Source organism: Carcharhinus amblyrhynchos, unplaced genomic scaffold (genome assembly GCF_965287045.1).
Source record: "Carcharhinus amblyrhynchos unplaced genomic scaffold, sCarAmb.v2.hapA scaffold_480, whole genome shotgun sequence".
Classification (NCBI taxonomy): Eukaryota; Metazoa; Chordata; class Chondrichthyes; order Carcharhiniformes; family Carcharhinidae; genus Carcharhinus; species Carcharhinus amblyrhynchos.
Genome location: NW_027650220.1, coordinates 16,004 through 40,769, shown reverse-complemented (window position 1 = coordinate 40,769; position 24,766 = coordinate 16,004). Strand labels below are relative to the sequence as shown.

General features: G+C 47.7%; 1 protein-coding gene across 3 annotated transcripts; it reads right to left on the bottom strand.

The window, feature by feature from the left end:
• Positions 1 to 525: 525 nt before the first annotated feature.
• LOC145339465 (uncharacterized) lies at positions 526 to 24,613 on the bottom strand. Of its 3 annotated transcripts, none has more exons than XM_080183936.1 (4): positions 23,982 to 24,613; positions 13,782 to 13,859; positions 5,568 to 5,691; positions 526 to 764 (listed from the first exon to the last, which is right to left on the bottom strand). In XM_080183936.1, exons 2-4 carry the CDS (start codon positions 13,853 to 13,855, stop codon positions 633 to 635), a joined length of 330 nt encoding a protein of 109 aa, XP_080040062.1. In that variant the 5' UTR covers positions 13,856 to 13,859; positions 23,982 to 24,613; the 3' UTR covers positions 526 to 632. The 3 variants fall into 3 exon arrangements, with proteins under 3 accessions (XP_080040062.1, XP_080040061.1, XP_080040060.1); XM_080183935.1 differs by lacking the exon at positions 23,982 to 24,613 and adding an exon at positions 14,190 to 14,260 and having other exon boundaries at positions 527 to 764; XM_080183934.1 differs by having other exon boundaries at positions 536 to 764; positions 23,953 to 24,613.
• Positions 24,614 to 24,766: the final 153 nt, after the last annotated feature.

Genomic DNA, 24,766 nt, shown 5'->3' with positions numbered 1-24,766 from the left:
AGGCCTCATGCTTGCACAGGCCTCAGGCTACACAGGTCTCAGGCCTACACAAGTCTTGAGCCCACACAGCCCTCAGGACTACAGAACTCTCAAGCCTACAGAGCCCTACGGCCTACACAGGCCTCAGGCCTATGCAGCGCTCAGTGCTATAGAACCCTTGGGCCTACTCAGTCCTTGGGCCTACAGAGCTCTCGGGCCTGCACAAGTTGAGGCCTACGCAATCCTCAGGCCTACGCAGGCCTTGGGATGCACAGGCCTCGGGCCTGCACAGGCCCCGTCCTAACCCTGGGTCAGAAAATCAGCAGGAAGTCAGGGCAGGAATAACGGTGGGAGGGTACGTGGGGGTACGAGGGGGTGGGGAGAGAGGTAGTTGATGGAGGTAGTGTTATGGGGGAGAGAGGGAAGTCGGGGCAGGGGGGTGGGGGGCAGGCAGTAAGAGCAGAGGTAGTGAAGAGGCGGATGCGCCGTCTCCCAGGATTCCTGAGCGGATACTGAGAACATCTCAATGCTCAGTCGGCTGTACAAATGTAGTAAAAATAAATAGCTTATCAAATATGTAAAAATTGGTAGTAGCAAAATATAAAACGATATCTTAGAGTTGGAATATTCACATCTTTGTAAACTGTACTTCTTTAGAAGAAGGAGTGAGTGGATCCGTTCCCAGCTAACGGGAGACACTCTTGGAATCTGATCCAGTTGCCGAGTGTATCCCAGTCATCTTCCTGATCCACAGGCTCCCCAGTCTCCTGGTGAGGTAGTTGTAGCTGGGGGAGAGAGAATTCAGCGATCAGATCCCCGCCTTGATATATCTCGATGCTAACCCGGTCTCTCGGGGACCCAGCTGTGAGGTAGGCCGCTCCCCACCCCCTGTGCCCACCCCCCACCCACCTCCACCCCAGCCCCCGCGCTTCGCAAATTCCCTCTCCGTCTGAATGTCGGTCTCAGTCATCAGACCAGGATCCACCGTGACGGCCTCCCCGTACTCCGAGTGGTGCCTCCTTTCGAGGAGTTACCCAGCTGCCCTTTACGGGCTGGACGGCAGGCGACGCCAGTCTCCCGTCAACGCTCGCGGGTGTCACGGGCTGCCTTGCGCTTTCCTGACGCCAGCACCACAGGACATTAATCTCTAACTGGCCGGGTGGCGATCTATTCAAAAGAAACTTTCGAAGGAAAGCAGGCTCCGACTCGCGACGGCTGCCACAGGTCACCTGACGAGCGAGCCATGTTCCCAGTGTGGCTTACAATTAAGTTGAAGGTTAAAGTTTATTTAGTCGCGTCACAAGTGGGCTTATGTTACTGTGAAGAATCCCCCAGTCGCCACACTCCGGCGCCTGTTCGGGTACATTGAGGGAGAATTTAGCACGGCCAATACACATCTTTCGGACTGAGGTAGGAAACCGGGGCATCCGGAGGAAACCCACACAGACAGTGACCCAGGCTGGGAATTAAACCTCGGTCCCTGGCAGTGTGAGGCAGCAGTGCTAAGCGCTGGGGTTCTGCTAACACACAACAGAAACCGAACTCTGTACATTTACATTTCCTTCCTTGTTACTACTTTCGAAAATGTTTAAGCTGGACCTTTCTTCCACAAAAAACAAGAGTCATTTTCTCAATTCTGGGAGTGTCTCCGAGTGAGCCACTAACTCCAGTTGTTCGGGTCCATTTTAAACCGTGCTTCAGGGATAACATTTGTATTTGATAAGCTGGCCATGCTATCAGAGTCACCGAGATCTCCTTTCAGATATAATGTTCACTAAATCCCAGTCACTGGCTCCACATCGATCCGGAGGTCTTTGTGGAGGAGGAGGGTGACCTGACCTGGACTATCCCACCGTTCCCTGTTACATTCCTGTTCTTCCTCTCCCAGAGGAGAAGCCGGTTCAGTTCAGGACACTCGGCCCATCGAATCCCAACACAACCAACACTTCATCACCTCCCACACTGACACACACGTATACACACACACACTGACACACACGTATACACACACACACTTACACACACGTATACACACACACACTTACACACACGTATACACACACACACTTACACACACGTATACACACACACACTTACACACACGTATACACACACACACTCTCACACACGTATACACACACACACCTACACACACGTATACACACACACACTGACACACACGTATACACACACACACTTACACACACGTATACACACACACACTTACACACACGTATACACACACACACTGACACACACGTATACACACACACACTGACACACACGTATACACACACACACTGACACACACGTATACACACACACACTCTCACACACATATACACACACACACTGACACACACGTATACACACACACACTTACACACACGTATACACACACACACTGACACACACATATACACACACACACTGACACACACATATACACACACACACTGACACACACGTATACACACACATACTCTCACACACATATACACACACACACTGACACACACGTATACACACACACACTCTCACACACATATACACACACACACTTACACACACGTATACACACACACACTGACACACACATATACACACACACACTGACACACACATATACACACACACACTTACACACACGTATACACACACACACTGACACACACATATACACACACACACTGACACACACGTATACACACACACACTGACACACACGTATACACACACACACTCTCACACACATATACACACACACACTGACACACACGTATACACACACACACTTACACACACGTATACACACACACACTGACACACACATATACACACACACACTGACACACACATATACACACACACACTGACACACACGTATACACACACACACTCTCACACACATATACACACACACACTGACACACACATATACACACACACACTGACACACACGTATACACACACACACTCTCACACACATATACACACACACACTGACACACACATATACACACACACACTGACACACACGTATACACACACACACTTACACACACGTATACACACACACACTGACACACACATATACACACACACACTGACACACACATATACACACACACACTTACACACACGTATGCACACACACACTGACACACACGTATACACACACTGACACACACGTATACACACACACTGACACACACATATACACACACACACTGACACACACGTATACACACACTTACACACACGTATACACACACACACTGACACACACGTATACACACACTGACACACACGTATACACACACACACTTACACACACGTATACACACACACACTTACACACACACTTACACACACGTATACACACACTGACACACACGTATACACACACACACTTACACACACGTATACACACACACACTTACACACACGTATACACACACACACTTACACACACGTATACACACACACACTTACACACACGTATACACACACACTGACACACACATATACACACACACACTGACACACACGTATACACACACACACTGACACACACGTATACACACACTGACACACACATATACACACACACACTGACACACACGTATGCACACACACACTCTCACACACGTATACACACACACACTGACACACACGTATACACACACACTGACACACACATATACACACACACACTGACACACACGTATGCACACACACACTCTCACACACGTATACACACACACACTGACACACACGTATGCACACACACACTCTCACACACGTATACACACACACACCTACACACACGTATACACACACACACTGACACACACGTATACACACACACACTGACACACACGTATACACACACACACCTACACACACGTATACACACACACACTGACACACACGTATACACACACACACTGACACACACGTATACACACACACTGACACACACGTATACACACACACACTGACACACACGTATGCACACACACACTCTCACACACGTACACACACACACTGACACACACGTATGCACACACACACTCTCACACACGTATACACACACACACCTACACACACGTATATACACACACACTGACACACACGTATACACACACACACTGACACACACGTATACACACACACACCTACACACACATATACACACACACACTGGCACACACATATACACACACACACCTACACACACGTATACACACACACACTGACACACACATATACACACACACCTACACACACGTATACACACACACACTGACACACACGTATACACACACACACTGACACACACGTATACACACACACACCTACACACACATATACACACACACACTGACACACACGTATACACACACACCTACACACACATATACACACACACACCTACACACACATATACACACACACACCTACACACACGTATACACACACACACTGACACACACATATACACACACACACCTACACACACGTATACACACACACACTGACACACACGTATACACACACACACTGACACACACGTATACACACACACACCTACACACACATATACACACACACACTGACACACACGTATACACACACACACTGACACACACGTATACACACACACACCTACACACACATATACACACACACACCTACACACACATATACACACACACACCTACACACACGTATACACACACACACTGACACACACATATACACACACACACCTACACACACGTATACACACACACACTGACACACACGTATACACACACACACTGACACACACGTATACACACACACACCTACACACACATATACACACACACACTGACACACACGTATACACACACACACTTACACACACATATACACATACACACGCTCACATATGTATACACACACTCACAGGCACACACACTCTCAGATACTCACAGACACACGCACGCACACACTCACAGACACACACACTCACATGCACACACACTCACATACACACACACTCACATACACATACACACACTCACATACACACACACACACTCACATACACACACATACTCACACTTTCTCCCTCTCTCACACACACACACACTCATACTCACACATATACTCAATCACACACACACACACGCGCATACACACTCTCGCGCACACACTCTCGCGCGCACACACACTCGCACATGCACACTTGTACACAAACAAACTATCTCCCTCACACACACACAACACACACTCACACACTCACACACTCACACTCACTCACACACTTACACTCACTCACATACACTCACACACACACTCACACACACACTCATACAGTTTCTGGAGTGGGGCATTTGTTTGGATAGTGAGGTTTCGAGGCTGTCTCTTATCTGCTTTGTGTGTTTTTACCCTGGACTGGGCAGTTTGAGGACACATCCCACCCCCGCCAATCCCCAGAGACAACCTCCCGATTCCCGAGAGAGAGAGAGACACAGGGAGACATGGGAAGGGGGGGACAGAGTCTGGCTGCGATGGATGCTGCAGAGAGTCCTCACCCCATGGATATCCTCCACAATGAGCTGTTCGATGGCTTGGATCACACGGCAGATTCGCTGTCCTCTCATCTTTCCAGAGAAGAACCTCTCTCGGGCTCTGAGAGTGTAGTGTATCACCTGAGAACTGGGAAAAACATGAGTGGGATTAACAAAGACTGGGGCCATTCAGAGCAATGCTATCCTTCCTGTGAACTCCCCCACTCCCACCACCCCACAGGGTCAATCCTCCCCCTCCTTTTGCTTTGATATGTTATTGCCACATGTATTAACGTACAGTGAAAAGTATTGTTTCTTGCGCACTGCACAGACAAAGCATACTGTTCATAGAGAAGGAAAGGGTGCAGAATGTAGTGTTACAGTCATAGCGAGGGTGTAGAGAAAGATCAACTTAACGCGAGGTAGGTCCATTCAAAAGTCTGACAGCAGCAGGGAAGAAGCTGTTCTTGAGTCGGTCGGTACGTGACCTCAGACTTTTGTATCTTTTTCCCGATGGAAGAAGGCGGAAGAGAGAATGTCCGGGGTATGTGGGGTCCTTAAATATTCTGGCTGCTTTTCCAAGGCAGTGGAAAGTGTAGACAGAGTCAATGGATGGGAGGCTGGTTTGTGTGATGGATTGGGCTACGTTCAAGACCTTTTGTAGTTCCTTGCAGTCTTGGGCACAGCAGGATCCCAGACCAAGCTGTGATACAACCAGAAAGAATGCTTTCTATGGGGCATCTGTAAAAGTTGGTGGTTCGTAGCGGACATGCCAAATTTCCTTAGTCTTCTGAGAAAGTAGAAGGAACACACTCCTTCTGCCCCTCAATAATATCCCTCCCTGAAGGACAGCGTCCATCCATACTAACTTCACCCATCTCACTACCATCAATCCCTCCCTCACCTCCTCCCACACCTCCGGATCATCCAGCTGCTTATCCCACACTCAGTCCTGGACCAGCAGGAATATCCCACAGCTCAATACCGGGAAGACCGGAGTCATTACCACGTTCCAAACTCTATTCCCTCACTACCAGCTCCGACCCTCTCCCTGCCCCCCCGTTCCTGACCCCGCTGTCACCTTTGACCCTGAGGTGAGTCCCTGATGCCATCATTCTGACCGCCCCCTCTTACCAACCCACCCCCCCAGCCCGCCCCCAACCTCAGCCCTGTCTCAGCTGATCGACTGCTGAAGTCCTCACCCTTGTCAGCCTTAGCTCCAGACTCGACCTTTCCATTGCAGCCCCCCCCCACACATGCTTCACTCCCCCAACGCCCCCCCCAACGCCCCCGTGCCTACCGTTCACCCCCCCCCTCCATTCCATCAACTGCTCAGGAACATTTCTGTAGCCTCCTGTGCTGACTCAGACCACTTCCCCTCACCCCTCCTCCCCCTGTCCGCCAACAGTGCTCATAGAACCTCACACCCCCTCCCTATCTCTGTAACCTCCTCCAGCCCCTACACCCCTCCCTATCTCTGTAACCTCCTCCAGCCCCTACACCCCTCCCTATCTCTGTAACCTCCTCCAGCCCCTACACCCCTCCCTATCTCTGTAACCTCCTCCAGCCCCTACACCCCTCCCTATCTCTGTAACCTCCTCCAGCCCCTACACCCCTCCCTATCTCTGTAACCTCCTCCAGCCCCTACACCCCTCCCTATCTCTGTAACCTCCTCCAGCCCCTTCAATCCTCCCTATCTCTGTAACCTCCTCCAGCCCCTACACCCCTCCCTATCTCTGTAACCTCCTCCAGTCCCTACACCCCTCCCTATCTCTGTAACCTCCTCCAGTCCCTACACCCCTCCCTATCTCTGTAACCTCCTCCAGCCCCTACACCCCTCCCAATCTCTGTAACCTCCTCCAGTCCCTACACCCCTCCCTATCTCTGTAACCTCCTCCAGTCCCTACACCCCTCCCTATCTCTGTAACCTCCTCCAGCCCCTACACCCCTCCCTATCTCTGTAAACTCCTCCAGCCCCTACACCCCTCCCTATCTCTGTAACCTCCTCCAGCCCCTACACCCCTCCCTATCTCTGTAACCTCCTCCAGCCCCTACACCCCTCCCTATCTCTGTAACCTCCTCCAGCCCCTACACCCCTCCCTATCTCTGTAACCTCCTCCAGCCCCTACACCCCTCCCTATCTCTGTAACCTCCTCCAGCCCCTACACCCCTCCCTATCTCTGTAACCTCCTCCAGCCCCTACACCCCTCCCTATCTCTGTAACCTCCTCCAGCCCCTACACCCCTCCCTATCTCTGTAACCTCCTCCAGCCCCTACACCCCTCCCTATCTCTGTAACCTCCTCCTGCCCCTACACCCCTCCCTATCTCTGTAACCTCCTCCAGCCCCTACACCCCTCCCTATCTCTGTAAACTCCTCCAGCCCCTACACCCCTCCCTATCTCTGTAACCTCCTCCAGCCCCTACACCCCTCCGAGATCTCTGCGCTCCTCCTATTCCGGCCTGTTGAACATCCCCCGAATCCCATCGCTCCACCATTGGCGGCCGAGCCTTCAGCTGCCTGGGGGGGCCCAAACTCTGGAGCTCCCTCCCTGAACCCCTCCACTTGCTGGTATCTTTCTGTCTCTCTTTCTCTCCCTCTCTTTCTTTATCTCCCCCCGCCCCCCTCCGCTCTCGCTCTATGTCTGTCTGTCTCTCTCTGTTTCTCTCTCTCTCTCTGTCTCTTTCTCTCTCTCTGTCTCTCTCACTCTCTTTCTGTCTCTCTTTCTCTCTCTCAGCCTCTGTCTCTCTCTCTCTCTCAGTCTCTCTCTCTCTCTCTCAGTCCCTGTCTCTCTCTCTCTCTCAGTCCCTGTCTCTCTCTCTCTCAGTCCCTGTCTCTCTCTCTCTCTCAGTCCCTGTCTCTCTCTCTCTCAGTCCCTGTCTCTCTCTCTCTCTCAGTCCCTGTCTCTCTCTCTCTCTCAGTCCCTGTCTCTCTCTCTCTCTCAGTCCCTGTCTCTCTCTCTCTCTCAGTCTCTGTCTCTCTCTCTCTCTCAGTCCCTGTCTCTCTCTCTCTCTCAGTCCCTGTCTCTCTCTCTCTCTCAGTCCCTGTCTCTCTCTCTCTCTCAGTCCCTGTCTCTCTCTCTCTCTCAGTCCCTGTCTCTCTCTCTCTCTCAGTCCCTGTCTCTCTCTCTCTCAGTCCCTGTCTCTCTCTCTCTCTCTCAGTCCCTGTCTCTCTCTCTCTCTCAGTCCCTGTCTCTCTCTCTCTCAGTCCCTGTCTCTCTCTCTCTCTCAGTCCCTGTCTCTCTCTCTCTCAGTCCCTGTCTCTCTCTCTCTCTCTCAGTCCCTGTCTCTCTCTCTCTCTCAGTCCCTGTCTCTCTCTCTCTCTCAGTCCCTGTCTCTCTCTCTCTCAGTCCCTGTCTCTCTCTCTCTCTCTCAGTCCCTGTCTCTCTCTCTCTCTCAGTCCCTGTCTCTCTCTCTCTCTCAGTCCCTGTCTCTCTCTCTCTCTCTCAGTCCCTGTCTCTCTCTCTCTCAGTCCCTGTCTCTCTCTCTCTCTCAGTCCCTGTCTCTCTCTCTCTCTCAGTCTCTGTCTCTCTCTCTCTCAGTCTCTGTCTCTCTCTCTCTCTCAGTCTCTGTCTCTCTCTCTCTCTCAGTCCCTGTCTCTCTCTCTCTCTCAGTCCCTGTCTCTCTCTCTCTCAGTCTCTGTCTCTCTCTCTCTCTCAGTCTCTGTCTCTCTCTCTCTCTCAGTCCCTGTCTCTCTCTCTCTCTCAGTCCCTGTCTCTCTCTCTCTCTCAGTCCCTGTCTCTCTCTCTCTCTCTCAGTCCCTGTCTCTCTCTCTCTCTCAGTCCCTGTCTCTCTCTCTCTCTCAGTCCCTGTCTCTCTCTCTCTCAGTCCCTGTCTCTCTCTCTCTCTCTCAGTCCCTGTCTCTCTCTCTCTCTCAGTCCCTGTCTCTCTCTCTCTCTCAGTCCCTGTCTCTCTCTCTCTCTCTCTCAGTCCCTGTCTCTCTCTCTCTCAGTCCCTGTCTCTCTCTCTCTCTCAGTCCCTGTCTCTCTCTCTCTCTCAGTCTCTGTCTCTCTCTCTCTCAGTCTCTGTCTCTCTCTCTCTCTCTCAGTCTCTGTCTCTCTCTCTCTCTCAGTCCCTGTCTCTCTCTCTCTCAGTCTCTGTCTCTCTCTCTCTCTCAGTCTCTGTCTCTCTCTCTCTCTCAGTCCCTGTCTCTCTCTCTCTCTCAGTCCCTGTCTCTCTCTCTCTCTCAGTCTCTGTCTCTCTCTCTCAGTCTCTGTCTCTCTCTCTCTCTCAGTCCCTGTCTCTCTCTCTCTCTCAGTCCCTGTCTCTCTCTCAGTCTCTGTCTCTCTCTCTCTCTCAGTCCCTGTCTCTCTCTCTCTCTCAGTCTCTGTCTCTCTCTCTCAGTCTCTGTCTCTCTCTCTCTCTCTCAGTCTCTCTCTCTCAGTCTCTCTCTCTCAGTCTCTCTCTCAGTCTCTCTCTCTCTCTCTCTCTGTCTCTGTATGCCATTGACCGCATGGACTGAGTTTTTGGATGTCCTGACCCGAATATGTACCCCACGGGGTCAGATTCTGCTTCCCCACCCCCTCATTATGGAGAGTCTCAGGGTATTTTACTGCGCCCAGTCCATCAGGCAAACCAGCCTCCCATCCACTGACTCTGTCTACACTTCCCGCTGCCTCGGAAAAAGCAGCCAGAATAATTAAAGACCCCACGCACCCCGGACATTCTCTCTTCCACCTTCTTCCTTCGGGAAAAAGATACAAAAGTCTGAGGCCACATACTGACCGACTCAAGAACAGCTTCTTCCCTGCTGCTGTCAGACTTTTGAACGGACCTACCTCGCATTGAGCTGATCTTTCTCTACACCCTCGCTGTGACTGTAACACCACATTCTGCACCCTCTCCTTTCCTTCTCTATGAACGGTATGCTTTGTCTGTATAGCGCGCAAGAAACAATACTTTTCACCGTATTAGTTAGTTTAGATTAGTTTATTATTAGTGTCACAAGTAGGCTTACATTAACACTGCAATGAAGTTACAGTGAGTTGCCACCCTCTGGCACTCGTTCGAGGGAGAATTTAGCACCTAAGAACATAAGAACATAAGAAATAGGAGCAGGAGTAGGCCATCTAGCCCTTCGAGCCTGCCCCGCCATTCAATAAGATCATGGCTGATCTGTCGTGGCTCAGTTCCACATTCCCGCCCTCTCCCCATAACCCTTAATCCCCTCTCTTATCAAAAACCCATCAACCCGCGTCTTAAAAATATTTAGCGAGGCAGCCTCCACCACTTCAACGGGCAGAGAATTCCAGAGATTCACCACCCTTTGAGTGAAGAAGTTTCTCCACCGTTCAAAAGGTATGACTTCATACTTCTCTATGTTAAATTTTGTCTGCCATGTGCCTGCCCTTGTCACCAGTACATTTATATCCCCTAAAGTCTGTTGATTTCCTCCTCAATGTTTTCCAACTTCTATGACATCTGCAAACATAAGAACATAAGAACATAAGAAATAGGAGCAGGAGTAGGCCATCTAGCCCTTCGAGCCTGCCCCGCCATTCAATAAGATCATGGCTGATCTGTCGTGGCTCAGTTCCACTTTCCCGCCCTCTCCCCATAACCCTTAATCCCCTCTCTTATCAAGAACCCATCAACCCGCTTCTTAAAAATATTTAGCGAGGCAGCCTCCACCACTTCAACGGGCAGAGAATTCCAGAGATTCACCACCCTTTGAGTGAAGAAGTTCCTCCTCAACTCCGTTCTAAACCGCCTCCCCTTTATCTTGAGGCTGTGCCCTCTAGTCCTACTGTCTTTTTTGAGCGGGAAGAGTCTCTCCACCTCTATCCTATCCATCCCATTCATCATCTTATACATCTCAATGAGATCTCCCCTCATTCTTCTAAACTCTAACGAGTACAAGCCTAGTTTATTCAGCCTCTCCTCATAGCTCAATCCCCTCAACTCCGGTATCAGCCTAGTAAACCTCCTCTGCACTCCCTCCAAGGCCAAAATATCCTTGCGCAGGTGCGGCGCCCAAAACTGCACACAGTACTCCAGCTGCGGCCTCACCAATGCCCTATACAGCTGCAGCAAGACCTCCCTACTTTACCCAAGTCCTCATTATTAATATATATCTAAAAGGACTTCACGAACATCATGGTATTCTTCTCACAGAAAAACAACTGTTTATCATTATTCTCTGTTTTCCATTTAACATTACAACTAAAATGAAAACAGAAAAATGCTGCAAAAACTCTGTATGGCTAGGATTTAAAACATTGGCTAGAATTTCCTGGCTGATCATGCCCCGCCACCACTGCAAGTGGGAACAGAGAATTTGGCGCCCAGCCAAATCTCCATTCTATTCACTGCAGCAGGACCAGACAATCTAGCTGCTGTGAAAGGCTGGAAAATTTCAGCCATTAACTACTTTTCTCTGCACAGATGCTGCCAGAGTTGCTGAGCTTTTCCAATGTTTTTCTGTTTTCATTTCAGGTTTCCAGCGTCCACAGTATTTTGTTTTTACTACAAAATTGTATCTTTGCAGCCACTGTTCTTTCAATCCTTTGGGCTTTAATTTTGCTCATCAATCTATTATGAGGTACTATATTGAAGGCCTTCTCAAAGTCCAGATACACAATATCAACCAATTACCCGTATTAATTTTCAGGTCTTGTCTTCGCATTTTTGAGGATGTCCACAGTACTTTTTGTATTCAGCTTGGCTTTTTACTGTATTTCAAACCAGACAATTATCAAAAACTTCCTTTTTCTGTTTCAGTTTTATCTCTATATTTCTGATCAACAAGGAAACACATGCTTTGGATGCCTTTCCTTCCTTTCTCATGGGAAGGTGTTTGTGTTCACACTGTGCCCATTACTCAATTACTGTTTTGTCTACCAATTCATCCAGACAAGATTCTTTCAAATTAGTGAAATTACCCCTCTATCTAATTAAGTATTTTTATATTTGATTGTTTCATGACTATTGCTGAACTATTCTAGACCAAATGCTATTGTAACAATGTTTCTCAAATGTTTTCTCACTAAAATATGCTCCAATTTCCTGGGTTCTTGATAAGAGAGGGGATTAAGGGTTATGGGGAGAGGGCGGGAAAGTGGAACTGAGCCACGACAGATCAGCCATGATCTTATTGAATGGCGGGGCAGGCTCGAAGGGCCAGATGGCCTACTCCTGCTCCTATTTCTTATGTTCTTATGTTCTTATGTTCATTTTCAAGAACTGGATCCAGCACTTCTGACTTCCTTGTTAGGCTGTAGCCATAACTATTAAGAAAATTCTCTTGTCAGGTTGTTACTTGCCAGATCTTTTCATTGGAGGAACACAGCAAAGCCCTGCTAGTGGACCCTACTGATGGATAACACTTTACATCACAGGATTTTCAATCAAAATCTTGTCAAACAGGACGGTGCACTGAGGACAATTGAGTGCAGAGGGCAGGTGCAGTTTTACGTTTTTACTGGATCACATTTAAACCAAAGACTGGTCTAAGGGAGTATATCCATTTGAACATACATAAAAATGAACTTACAAATTAGGAGCCGAGGTAAGCCATTTGGCTCCATCATGGCCGATTTGATTATGGCCTCAATTCCATTCTGTCTCGCCTCGATAACCTTTGGCTGTCTTGTTAATTGAGAATCTATCAATCTCTGTCTTAAAAATATTCAATGACCTTGCCTCCACTGCTTTCTGAAGAGAGTTCCAAACATTTACGACCCTCAGAAACAAAAAAAATGCTCATTTCCTTCTTAAATAGAAGGCCCTTTATTTTTAAACTGTGCCCCAGAGTTCCCGTCTTTTGGACTGTGGGAGGAAACCGGAGCACCCAGAGAAAACCCACACAGACATGGGGGGAATGTGCAGATTCCACACAGAGAGAGTCCAGGAATCGAACCCGGGTCCCTGGCGCTGTGAGGCAGCAGAGCTAACCACTGTGCCACCGTGCCGCTCAGCTCCCACGACATGTGGCAATAATAAATCAAGTTAAAAGATACAAATGTTGTTGTCGAGATGATTGATTGAGATGTCAGCTTCTGGCACCCAGCATGCCTCTCGATCCCATCTCCCTCACATTGTCAAACTGGCCTGAGAGACAGAGAGGGAGAGAGGTGGAAACATTTGGGTGGGTTTTCCAGCCTCACTCGCCCCAAAACCGGAAAAAATCCCCCCCCCCTCAAGGTCAACGGACATTTCCGTGGTCCATCCCTCGCCCGCTCCAATTTCCGTGATGGATGGGACGGTAAAATTCACCCCATTGTGCTTTGATCCGTAATTACCTGTTAATACTGGGATATCTCAGCTTCACTCCATCCAAGATCTTTAATAGCGCTCCCACATCGCCATTTTCCATCTCTCTGTGTGGAAGAGAAGGTGTTACTCACTGAGAATGTACCCGGATCTGTATCTGAGGTTTTGTAACCTACGGAGCTATTGTTACAACGCAGAGGTTAACCCCCTTTACCTCGCTTTGTAATCTGGTATAAGTGTTAGGGAAGGTGTTACCTGTTCTATGTTAACGTTTGAGGTTATTTTATTGAACCCGCTGGCATTTTAACTAAGCAGGTAACATATTAATTAAAGGACAATTCAACTGGAATGCTGTTCAAATAAAGATAAAGACCATCCAACACCAAAACAGTAATAACAGAATTTTAGTCACTCTCAAAACATATTTACAGCCAAACCTGATGGCATCTTGGAAGCTTTAAAGTTTTTTTCTGGTGATTTCTCTGTAAGGCCTTTCTGATTTGATATCCTGTTGTAAGATAGATGGAGAATTGGCTTCAGAGTTAAGCTGGCAGGGTGGAGAACCACTCTGGAGGTGGCCTTCTGTGCTGGCTGCCTCTTAGTTGAACTTAACTGAACTGCAGTCAGGCAGTTGAGTTCCTCTTTATACTCCTGATGACCTATCCGTTCTCTACACCCGGATTGGCCTGAAGTTGACAGCAACAGCAAATTCAAATTTGATAGGTTCCTAACCATTTTCTTTAAACTCATAGGCTGTCAGAATATAAAAACCTGTAGAGCTGTTGTTACCAAGGGAAGCTGGATGGTTTGATCTCTGCAACAAATGTTGCCATTTGTGTACTCTGTATGCCTGCATCTTAACCATCCCAGCATTGAACCCAAAACCAGCGTCTTAAAGGAACCACACACTGTTGTTCTCCTTCTGGCATTTTACATTCTTTATAAACATTCTTCACATCTTTATAAACTCAACCCCACAACACTACAGACCAACTGCTGGAAAGTGGGAGTGAAACAAAGAGCTAGTCTATTTTCAATCTCTTTTCCTGTCAAAATGGGCCGAATGGCCTTCTTCTGCACTGTAACTTTTCTAGAGTGTTCCGCCAGACTTGATCTGAATTCCAGAAAATAATTTACTTCATATCCCAAAATGCTTTCAAATCTCACACATGCGTTAAACATTCAATTTGGTCCTGGGATGTGGGTTGTCCCTGGCTGGGTCCAGCATTTATTGGCCCATCCCTAATTGCCCCTTGAGAAGGTGGTGGGTGAGCCACCATCTTGAACCCACTGCAGTCCCTGAGGTGTAGGTACACCCACTCTGCTGTTAGGGAGGGAGTCCCAGGATTTAGACCCAGCGACAGTGAAGGAACGGCCGATATATTTCCAAATGGGGGGGGTGCTGATAGCCCAGTGGTATTAACGCTAGGCTATTAATCCAGGAACTCAGCTAATGTTCTGGGGGACCCGGGTTCGAATCCCACCACAGCAGATAATAGAATTTGAATTCAATAAAAAATATCTGGAATTAAGAATCTGTATCTAAGGAAGGATGTGCTGGCTTTGGAAAGGTTCCAGAGGAGGTTCACAAGCATGATCCCTGGAATGAAGAACTTATCGTATGAGGAACGGTTGAGGACTCTGAGTCTGTACTCATTGGAGTGCAGAAGGATGAGGGGGGATCTTATTGAAACTTACAGGACACGGCGAGGCTGGAGAGTGGACGTGGAGAGGATGTTTCCAGTAGTAGGAAAAACTAGAACCAGAGGGAATAATCTCAGGCTAAAGGGACAATCAGAGATGAGGAGGAATTTCTTCAGCCAGAGAGTGGGGAATCTTTGCCACAGAGGGCTGTGGAGGCTGGGTCATTGAGTGTCTTTAAGACAGAGATTGGTAGATACTTGATTAATAAGGGGATCGGGGTTATGGGGAAAAGGCAGGAGAATGGGGGACGAGAAAAATATCAGCCATGATTGAATAGCAGAGCAGACTCGATGGGCCGAGTGGCCTAATTCTGCTCCTATGTCTTATCGTCTTACTGACGACCATGAAACCATTGTCAATTGTTGGAAAAACCCATCTAATATCCTTTAGAGTTTTGGTTTCTAGGTGTTTCCGCATAAAATGACCATAGCTTTTTGAACAAGTAATTCAGAATAGAATTTTATTATTTGCGAGGAGAATTGAATATAATATCCTTACCCGGTCTGGCCTACATGTGGCCCAGGAATGAATAAAAAACAAGTCGGGATGGTGGGTGACTCGGAGTGGAACCTCCGGGTGGGGGTGTTCCCAGGTATCTGCTGCCCTTGTCCTTCTAGATGGTAGAGGTGGTGGGTTTGGAAGGTGCTGCCTAAGGAGCCTTGGTGAGATGCTGCAGTGCATCTTGTAGATGGTACACACGGCCGTCACTGTGTGCGTGGGGGGTGGAGGGAGTGTTTGTGGTTAGCATGTCGATCGAGTGGGGCTGCTTTGTCCTGGATGGTGTTGAGCTTCTTGAGTGTTATTGGAGCCACACCCATCCAGGCTTTTGGCAAATCTATGTATATCACATCGACTGCGTTGTCCTCACTTATCCTCTGTAACTTCCTCAAAAAAAATCCTAAAGCTCGGTTAAACACAATATTCCCTAAACAAATCCATGCTGACTTTGCTTAATGGACCCCCAGTGACTGTTAATTTTATCCCAAGTTCTGGTTTCTCGATATTTCCACGTCCAGGGTAAATTAATGATGGTTTGTTGGGCTTGTGATAGATTGCCTTTTGAACAATAATTCAGAATAGAATTTTATTACTTGTGAGGGGAATCGAATATAAAATTAGTAACGTAATGCTTCAGTTGCGTGGGGCACTGGTGAGAGCACATCTGGAATATTGTGTACAGGATCGGTCTCAGAGAATCCCTACAATGCAGAAAGAGGCCATTCAGCCCATCGAGTCTGTACCTACAACTGTCCCACCCAGGCCCTATCTCTATAACTCCATGTATTTACCCCGCTACTTGCAATTTAAAGTTAATTTATTAGTCACAACTAAGGCTTATATTAACACTACAATGAAGTAATTGTGAAATTCCCCTAGTCACCACACTCCAGCACCTGTTTGGGTCAGTGCACCAAAGCAGCATACCTTTCAGACTGGTTTACTAAGGGGCAATTTAGCATGGCCAATCCACCTAGCCTGCACATCTTTGGACACTAGGGGGCAATTTAGCATGGCCAGTCCACCTAACCTACACATCTTTGGACACTAAGGGGCAATTTAGTATGGCCAATCCACCTAACCTACACATCTTTGGACACTAAGGGGCAATTTAGTATGGCCAATCCACCTAACCTACACATCTTTGGACACTAAGGAGCAATTTAGCATGGCCAATCCACCTAACCTACACATCTTTGGATGCTAAGGGTCAATTTAGCATGGCCAATCCACCTAACCTACACATCTTTGGACACTAAGGGGCAATTTAGCAGGGCCAACTAACCTAACCTGCACATCTTTGGACACTAAGGGGCAATATAGCATGGCCAATCCACTTAACCTGCACATCTTTAGACACTAAGGGGCAATTTAGCATGACCAATCCACCTAACCTACACATCTTTGGATGCTAAGGGTCAATTTAGCATGGCCAATCCGCCTAACTTACCCATCTTTGGACACTAAGGGGCAATTTAGCATGGCCAATCCACCTAACCTGCACACCTTTGGACACTAAGGGGCAATTTAGCATGGCCAATCCACCTAACCTGCACATCTTTGGACACTAAGGGGCAATTTAGCATGACCAATCCACCTAACCTACACATCTTTGGACACTAGGGGGCAATTTAGTATGGCCAGTCCGCCTAACCTGCACATCTTTGGATGCTAAGGGGCAATTTAGCAGGGCCAACTAACCTAACCTGCACATCTTTGGATACTAAGGGGCAATTTAGCATGGCCAATCCACCTAACCTACACATCTTTGGACACTAAGGGGCAATTTAGTATGGCCAGTCCACCTAACCTGCACATCTTTGGATGCTAAGGGGCAATTTAGCATGGCCAATCCACCTAACCTACACATCTTTGGACACTAAGGGGCAATTTAGCATGGCCAATCCACCTAACCTGCACACCTTTGGACACTAAGGGGCAATTTAGCATGGCCAATCCACCTAACCTGCACATCTTTGGACACTAAGGGGCAATTTAGCATGACCAATCCACCTAACCTACACATCTTTGGACACTAGGGGGCAATTTAGTATGGCCAGTCCACCTAACCTGCACATCTTTGGATACTAAGGGGCAATTTAGCATGGCCAATCCACCTAACCTACACATCTTTGGACACTAAGGGGCAATTTAGTATGGCCAATCCACCTAACCTACACATCTTTGGACACTAAGGGGCAATTTAGCATGGCCAATCCACCTAACCTACACATCTTTGGACACCAAGAGACAATTTAGCATGACCAATCCACCTAGCCTACACATCTTTGGACACTAGGGGGCAATTTAGCATGGCCAGTCCACCTAACCTGTACATCTTTGGACACTAAGGGGCAATTTAGCATGGCCAGTCCACCTAACCTGCACATCTTTGGATGCTAAGGGGCAATTTAGCATGGCCAATCCACCTAACCTACACATCTTTGGACACTAAGGGGCAATTTAGCATGGCCAATCCACCTAACCTGCACACCTTTGGACACTAAGGGGCAATTTAGCATGGCCAATCCACCTAACCTGCACATCTTTGGACACTAAGGGGCAATTTAGCATGACCAATCCACCTAACCTACACATCTTTGGACACTAGGGGGCAATTTAGTATGGCCAGTCCACCTAACCTGCACATCTTTGGATGCTAAGGGGCAATTTAGCAGGGCCAACTAACCTAACCTGCACATCTTTGGATACTAAGGGGCAATTTAGCATGGCCAATCCACCTAACCTACACATCTTTGGACACTAAGGGGCAATTTAGTATGGCCAGTCCACCTAACCTGCACATCTTTGGACGCTAAGGGGCAATTTAGCATGGCGAATCCACCTAACCTACACATCTTTGGACACCAAGAGACAATTTAGCATGACCAATCCACCTAACCTTCACATCTTTGCACACTAGGGGGCAATTTAGCATGGCCAGTCCACCTAACCTGCATATCTTTGGATGCTAAGGGGCAATTTAGCATGGCCAATCCACCTAACCTGCACATCTTTGGACACTAAGGGGCAATTTAGCATGGCCAATCCACCTAACCTACACATCTTTGGACACTAAGGAGCAATTTAGCATGGCCAATCCACCTAATCTACACATCTTTGGACACCAAGAGACAATTTAGCATGACCAATCCACCTAACCTACACATCTTTGAACACTAGGCGGCAATTTAGCATGACAATCCACGTAACCTGCACATCTTTGGACACTAAGGGACAATTTAGCATGGCCAATCCACCTAACCTACACATCTTTGGATGCTAAGGGTCAATTTAGCATGGCCAATCCACCTAACTTACACATCTCTGGACACGAAGGGGCAATTTAGCATAGCCAATCCACCTAACTTACACATCTTTGGACACTAAGGGGCAATTTAGCATGGCCAGTCCACCTAACCTGCACATCTTTGGATGCTAAGGGCAATTTAGCATGGCCAATCCACCTAACTTATACATCTTTGGACACTAAGGGGCAATTCAGCATGGCCAATCCGCCTAACTTACCCATCTTTGGACACTAAGGGGCAATTTAGCATGGCCAATCCACCTAACCTGCACATCTTTGGACACTAAGGGGCAATTTAGCATGGCCAATCCACCTAACTTACACATCTTTGGACACGAAGGGGCAATTTAGCATGGCCAATCCACCTAACCTGCACATCTTTGGACACTAAGGGGCAATTTAGCATGACCAATCCACCTAACCTGCACATCCTTGGACACTAAGGGGCAATTTAGCATGGCCAATCCACCTAACCTACACATCTTTGGACACTAGGGGGCAATTTAGTATGGCCAGACCACCTAACCTGCACATCTTTGGATGCTAAGGGGCAATTTAGCATGGCCAATCCACCTAACCTACACACCTTTGGACACCAAGAGACAATTTAGCATGAGCAATCCACCTAACCTACACATCTTTGGACACTAGGAGGCAATTTAGCATGACAATCCACCTAACCTGCACATCTTTAGACACTAAGGGGCAATTTAGCATGGCCAATCCACCTAACCTACACATCTTTGGATGCTAAGGGTCAATTTAGCATGGCCAATCCACCTAACTTACACATCTCTGGACACGAAGGGGCAATTTAGCATGGCCAATCCACCTAACCTGCACATCTTTGGACACTAGGGGGCAATTTAGCATGACAATCCACCTAACCTGCACATCTTTAGACACTAAGGGGCAATTTAGCATGGCCAATCCACCTAACCTACACATCTTTGGATGCTAAGGGTCAATTTAGCATGGCCAATCCACCTAACTTACACATCTCTGGACACTAAGGGGCAATTTAGCATGGCCAATCCACCTAACCTACACATCTTTGGACACTAGGGGGCAATTTAGTATGGCCAGTCCACCTAACCTGCACATCTTTGGATGCTAAGGGGCAATTTAGCATGGCCAATCCACCTAACCTACACATCTTTGGACACTAAGGGGCAATTTAGCATGGCCAATCCACCTAACTTACACATCTTTGGACACTAAGGGGCAATTTAGCATGGCCAATCCACCTAACCTGCACATCTTTGGATGCTAAGGGGCAATTTAGCATGGCCAATCCACCTAACCTACACACCTTTGGACACCAAGAGACAATTTAGCATGGCCAATCCACCTAACCTACACATCTTTGGACACTAAGGGGCAATTTAGCATGGCCAATCCACCTAACCTGCACACCTTTGGATGCTAAGGGGCAATTTAGCATGGCCAATCCACCTAACCTACACACCTTTGGACACCAAGAGACAATTTAGCATGACAATCCACCTAACCTGCACATCTTTAGACACTAAGGGGCAATTTAGCATGGCCAATCCACCTAATCTACACATCTTTGGACACTAAGGGGCAATTTAGCATGGCCAATCCACCTAACTTACACATCTTTGGACACTAAGGGGCAATTTAGCATGGCCAATCCACCTAACCTGCACATCTTTGGATGCTAAGGGCAATTTAGCATGGCCAATCCACCTAACCTGCACATCTTTGGACACTAAGGATCAATTTAGCATGGCCAATCCACCTAACCTGCGCTTCTTTGGACATTAAGGGGCAATTTAGCATGGCCAATCCACCTAACCTGCACATCTTTGGACACTAAGGATCAATTTAGCATGGCCTATCCACCGAACCTTTGCATCTTTGGAGTGTGGGAGGAAACTGGAGCACCCAGAGGAAACCCACGCAGACACGGGGAGAACATGCAGACTCCACGCAGACAGTGACCCAAGCCGTGAATCGAACCCAGGTTTCTGGTGCTGTGAGACAGCGGTGCTAACCACTGTGCCACCCGCGTTATTTAAGGAAAGTGGTTTGGTTTGTATCCACTGGAGGTTAGAAGAATAAGAGGCGACTTGATCAAAACCTTTAAGATGCTGAGGGGTGTTGACAGGGTCGATGTGGAGGGGATGTTTCCTTTTGGGGGGGAATCTAGAACCAGGGGGTCGCTGTTTAAAAATAAGGGTCCATCAGACAGAGAAGAGGGAGAAATTTTTTCTCTTGGGGATGGGGAGTGGTGGGGGTGAGTTTCTGAAACTCTCTTCCTCAAAAGGCAGTGGGAGCAGAGTCTGGGAATATTTTTAAAGCAGAGTGAGATAGATTCTTAACTATCAAGGGCTGAAAGGTTATGGGAGGTGAAAGGTTATTGGGGGTTGGTGGGAGGGTAGGGTCGATGTTACAGAGAGACACCAGGAATGATCTTTTGAATTGTGGGAACAGGCTCGAGGAGACGATGCCTGCTCCTAAGGTGTGTGTTCGTATTTCGAATTGTACAAGGTTAAAGAATGAAATAAGTATTGTTTTGAGGAGAAGGTCATCTACTCAATGCTGATTCATATTTAAAGCGATAACTCACTCTGCCGTTTAACCCACATCAAATGGTGAGGCCTGCGGATTTTGTTTGAAGTATTTCGATTATTAGTTGCTGTGTTTTGTTGTATTTCATTCCACAACACCAGCTCCCCCGCTGCAAAACACCATGAGAAATGGCTCCCTTTTCACACACAGCTCAATCCTGTCTCTTGTCATTTTGAATTATTAATGTGCTGATGAAAAGGATTGTCCCTTAGTGTCCAAAAATGTGTAGGTTAGGTGGATTGATCATGCTAAATTGTCCCTCAGTGTCCCGGGATGTGTAGGTTAGGTGGATTGGCCGTGCTAAATTGCCCCTTAGTACCCAAAGATGTGCGGGTTAGGTGGATTGGCCATGCTAAATTGTCCCTCAGTGTCCCGGGATGTGTAGGTTAGGTGGATTGACCATGGTAAATTGCCCCTTAGTACCCAAAGATGTGTAGGTTAGGTGGATTGGCCATGGTAAATTGTCCCTCAGCGTCCCGGGATGTGTAGGTTAGGTGGATTGGCCATGCTAAATTGTCCCTCAGTGTCCCGGGACGTGTAGGTTAGGTGGATAGGCCAGGCTAAATTGTCCCTTAGTGTCCCGGGATGTGTAGGTTAGGTGGATTGGCCATGCTAAATTGTCCCTCAGCGTCCCGGGATGTGTAGGTTAGAGTGGATAGGCCAGGCTAAATTGTCCCTTAGTGTCCTGGGATGTGTAGGTTAGGTGGATTGGCCATGGGGTAAATGGATCATTGTCACAAATGCTTCTGCTAAATTCCCCTGTTTCCTTTCAATAACAACTTGTTCCTCAGCAGACGTTAACATCTCTGGCGAGGTCGAGGAGACGGTGGCATAGTGGTATTACCACTGGATCAGTAATCCGGAGAGCCAGGGTGGTGTCCTGCAGACCAGAGTTCGAATCTCATCATTACTGATGGGAACATTTGAATTCAATAAATAAAATCTTGAATGAAAAGTTTACTGGTGACCATGAAATGATTGTTGTAAAAACCCCACTTGTTTCCCTAGGGAAGGAAATCTGCCGTCCTTACCCTGTCTGGCCTACATGTGACTCCAGAGCCACAGCGAAGTGTGGTTGGATCTTAACTGCCCCTCTGGGTTGGAGGGTAGTTAGGGGCGTGCATTAAACACTGGCCCAGACACACTTGCGAATAAATTTAAAAATACCAATTTGACAGTCTAGACTCAGTCTTTTCCCTTTGGAGAGGAGGAGGGTGAGAGGCGACTTTATAAGATGTTGAGGGGGATGGATAGAGTGGACGTACAGAGACTGTTTCCTCGGGTGGATGTCGCTGATTCTGGGGGCATAACTATAAGGGTGATGGTGGGAGATATAGGAGGGATATCCGAGGTAGATTCTTTACTCAGAGAGTGGTTGGGCTGTGGAATAGACTATGATAGTAGAGTCGGACACTTAGGAACTTTCAAGCAGTTATTGGATAGGCACACGGAGCACACCAGAATGATAGGGAGTGGGATAGCTCGATCTTGGGTTCGGACAGAGCTCGGCACAACATCGAGGGCTGAAGGGCCTGTGCTGTGCTGTACTGTTCCATAGTCAGTCCTCTTCTGAACCCTTCTCTCTCTCTGCGGGGGACCCAGGTCAGGAGTCACTCCACTCGGACTGTGTGAAATTCTGTCACTGTGCGGAACGTGACAGAACTGATTCCTCAATCTGTCTCACCAATACCACTGATAACAATCAGCAGCTCCAGATCTGCCTCAGAGCGTTACCCCCACAGGATGTAGTCGCTTTCCAAAAACGTGCTGGGTAGGGTGCATTGGCCGTGCTAAATTCTCCCTCAGTGTACCCCAACAGAGTGTAGGGGTTTTTCACAGTAACTTCATTGCCGTGTTAATGCTTGTGACACAGAGATAAATAAATCTAAACTAACTAATGCTGTGAAAAGTACTGTCTTTCGCGTGTAATCCAGACAAAGCATACCAATCATAGAGCACGTAGGGGAGAAGGAAAGGAGAGAGTGCAGAATGTATGTTACAGTCATAGCTAGGGTGTAGAGAAAGGTCAAAGGTTAATAAACTTTACTTTAAACTTTAAATTTAAACTTAGAAATGTAGACCTTACTCACAGTACTCTGAGTAATGGAGCGAAGCTTACAGTCTGGACCAGGGAGAGGGCCTGAGTGGGTTCACTGCTATCTGTCACTGCGGCTTCAACACAAAAGTCGCAGATACTGAGGAAGTGAGAGTAGAAAGGAGGAGGGATTCTCCCGACTTTGTCTCAGTCACACACACACTCACACACACTCACAAACTCACACACACACTCACACTCACACACACTCACACTCACACACACTCACAAACTCACACACACACTCACACTCACACACACTCACAAACTCACACACACACACACACTCACACACACTCACCACTCACACACACTCACACTCACACACACTCACAAACTCACACACACACTCACACTCACTCACACACTCAAACTCACACACACACACACACTCAAACTCACACTCACACATACACTCACACTCACACACACTCAAACTCACACTCACACTCATACACACACTCAAACTCACACTCACACACACTCAAACTCACACTCACACACACTCAAACTCACACACACACACTCATACACACACTCACACTCAAACTCACACTCACACACACACTCAAACTCACACTCACACACACACTCAAACTCACACTCACACTCACACACACACTCACACTCACACACACACTCAAACTCACACTCACACACACACACAAACTCACACTCACACACACACAAACACTCACTCACACACACACACACTCAAACTCACACTCACACACTCACTCACACACACACACTCAAACTCACACACACACTCACTCACACACACTCAAACTCACACTCACACACACACT

What these genes read in the sequence shown, in the direction of transcription:
- LOC145339465 (XM_080183936.1), bottom strand. Translation starts at nt 13,855, where the DNA reads ATGGAAAATGGCGATGTGGGAGCGCTATTAAAGATCTTGGATGGAGTG. An exon ending in AGATATCCCAGTATTAACAG is followed by an intron (nt 5,692 to 13,781) that starts GTAATTACGGAT and finishes TGTTTTTCCCAG; the next exon opens with TTCTCAGGTGATACACTACA. An exon ending in TTGTGGAGGATATCCATGGG is followed by an intron (nt 765 to 5,567) that starts GTGAGGACTCTC and finishes TCTCTCCCCCAG; the next exon opens with CTACAACTACCTCACCAGGA.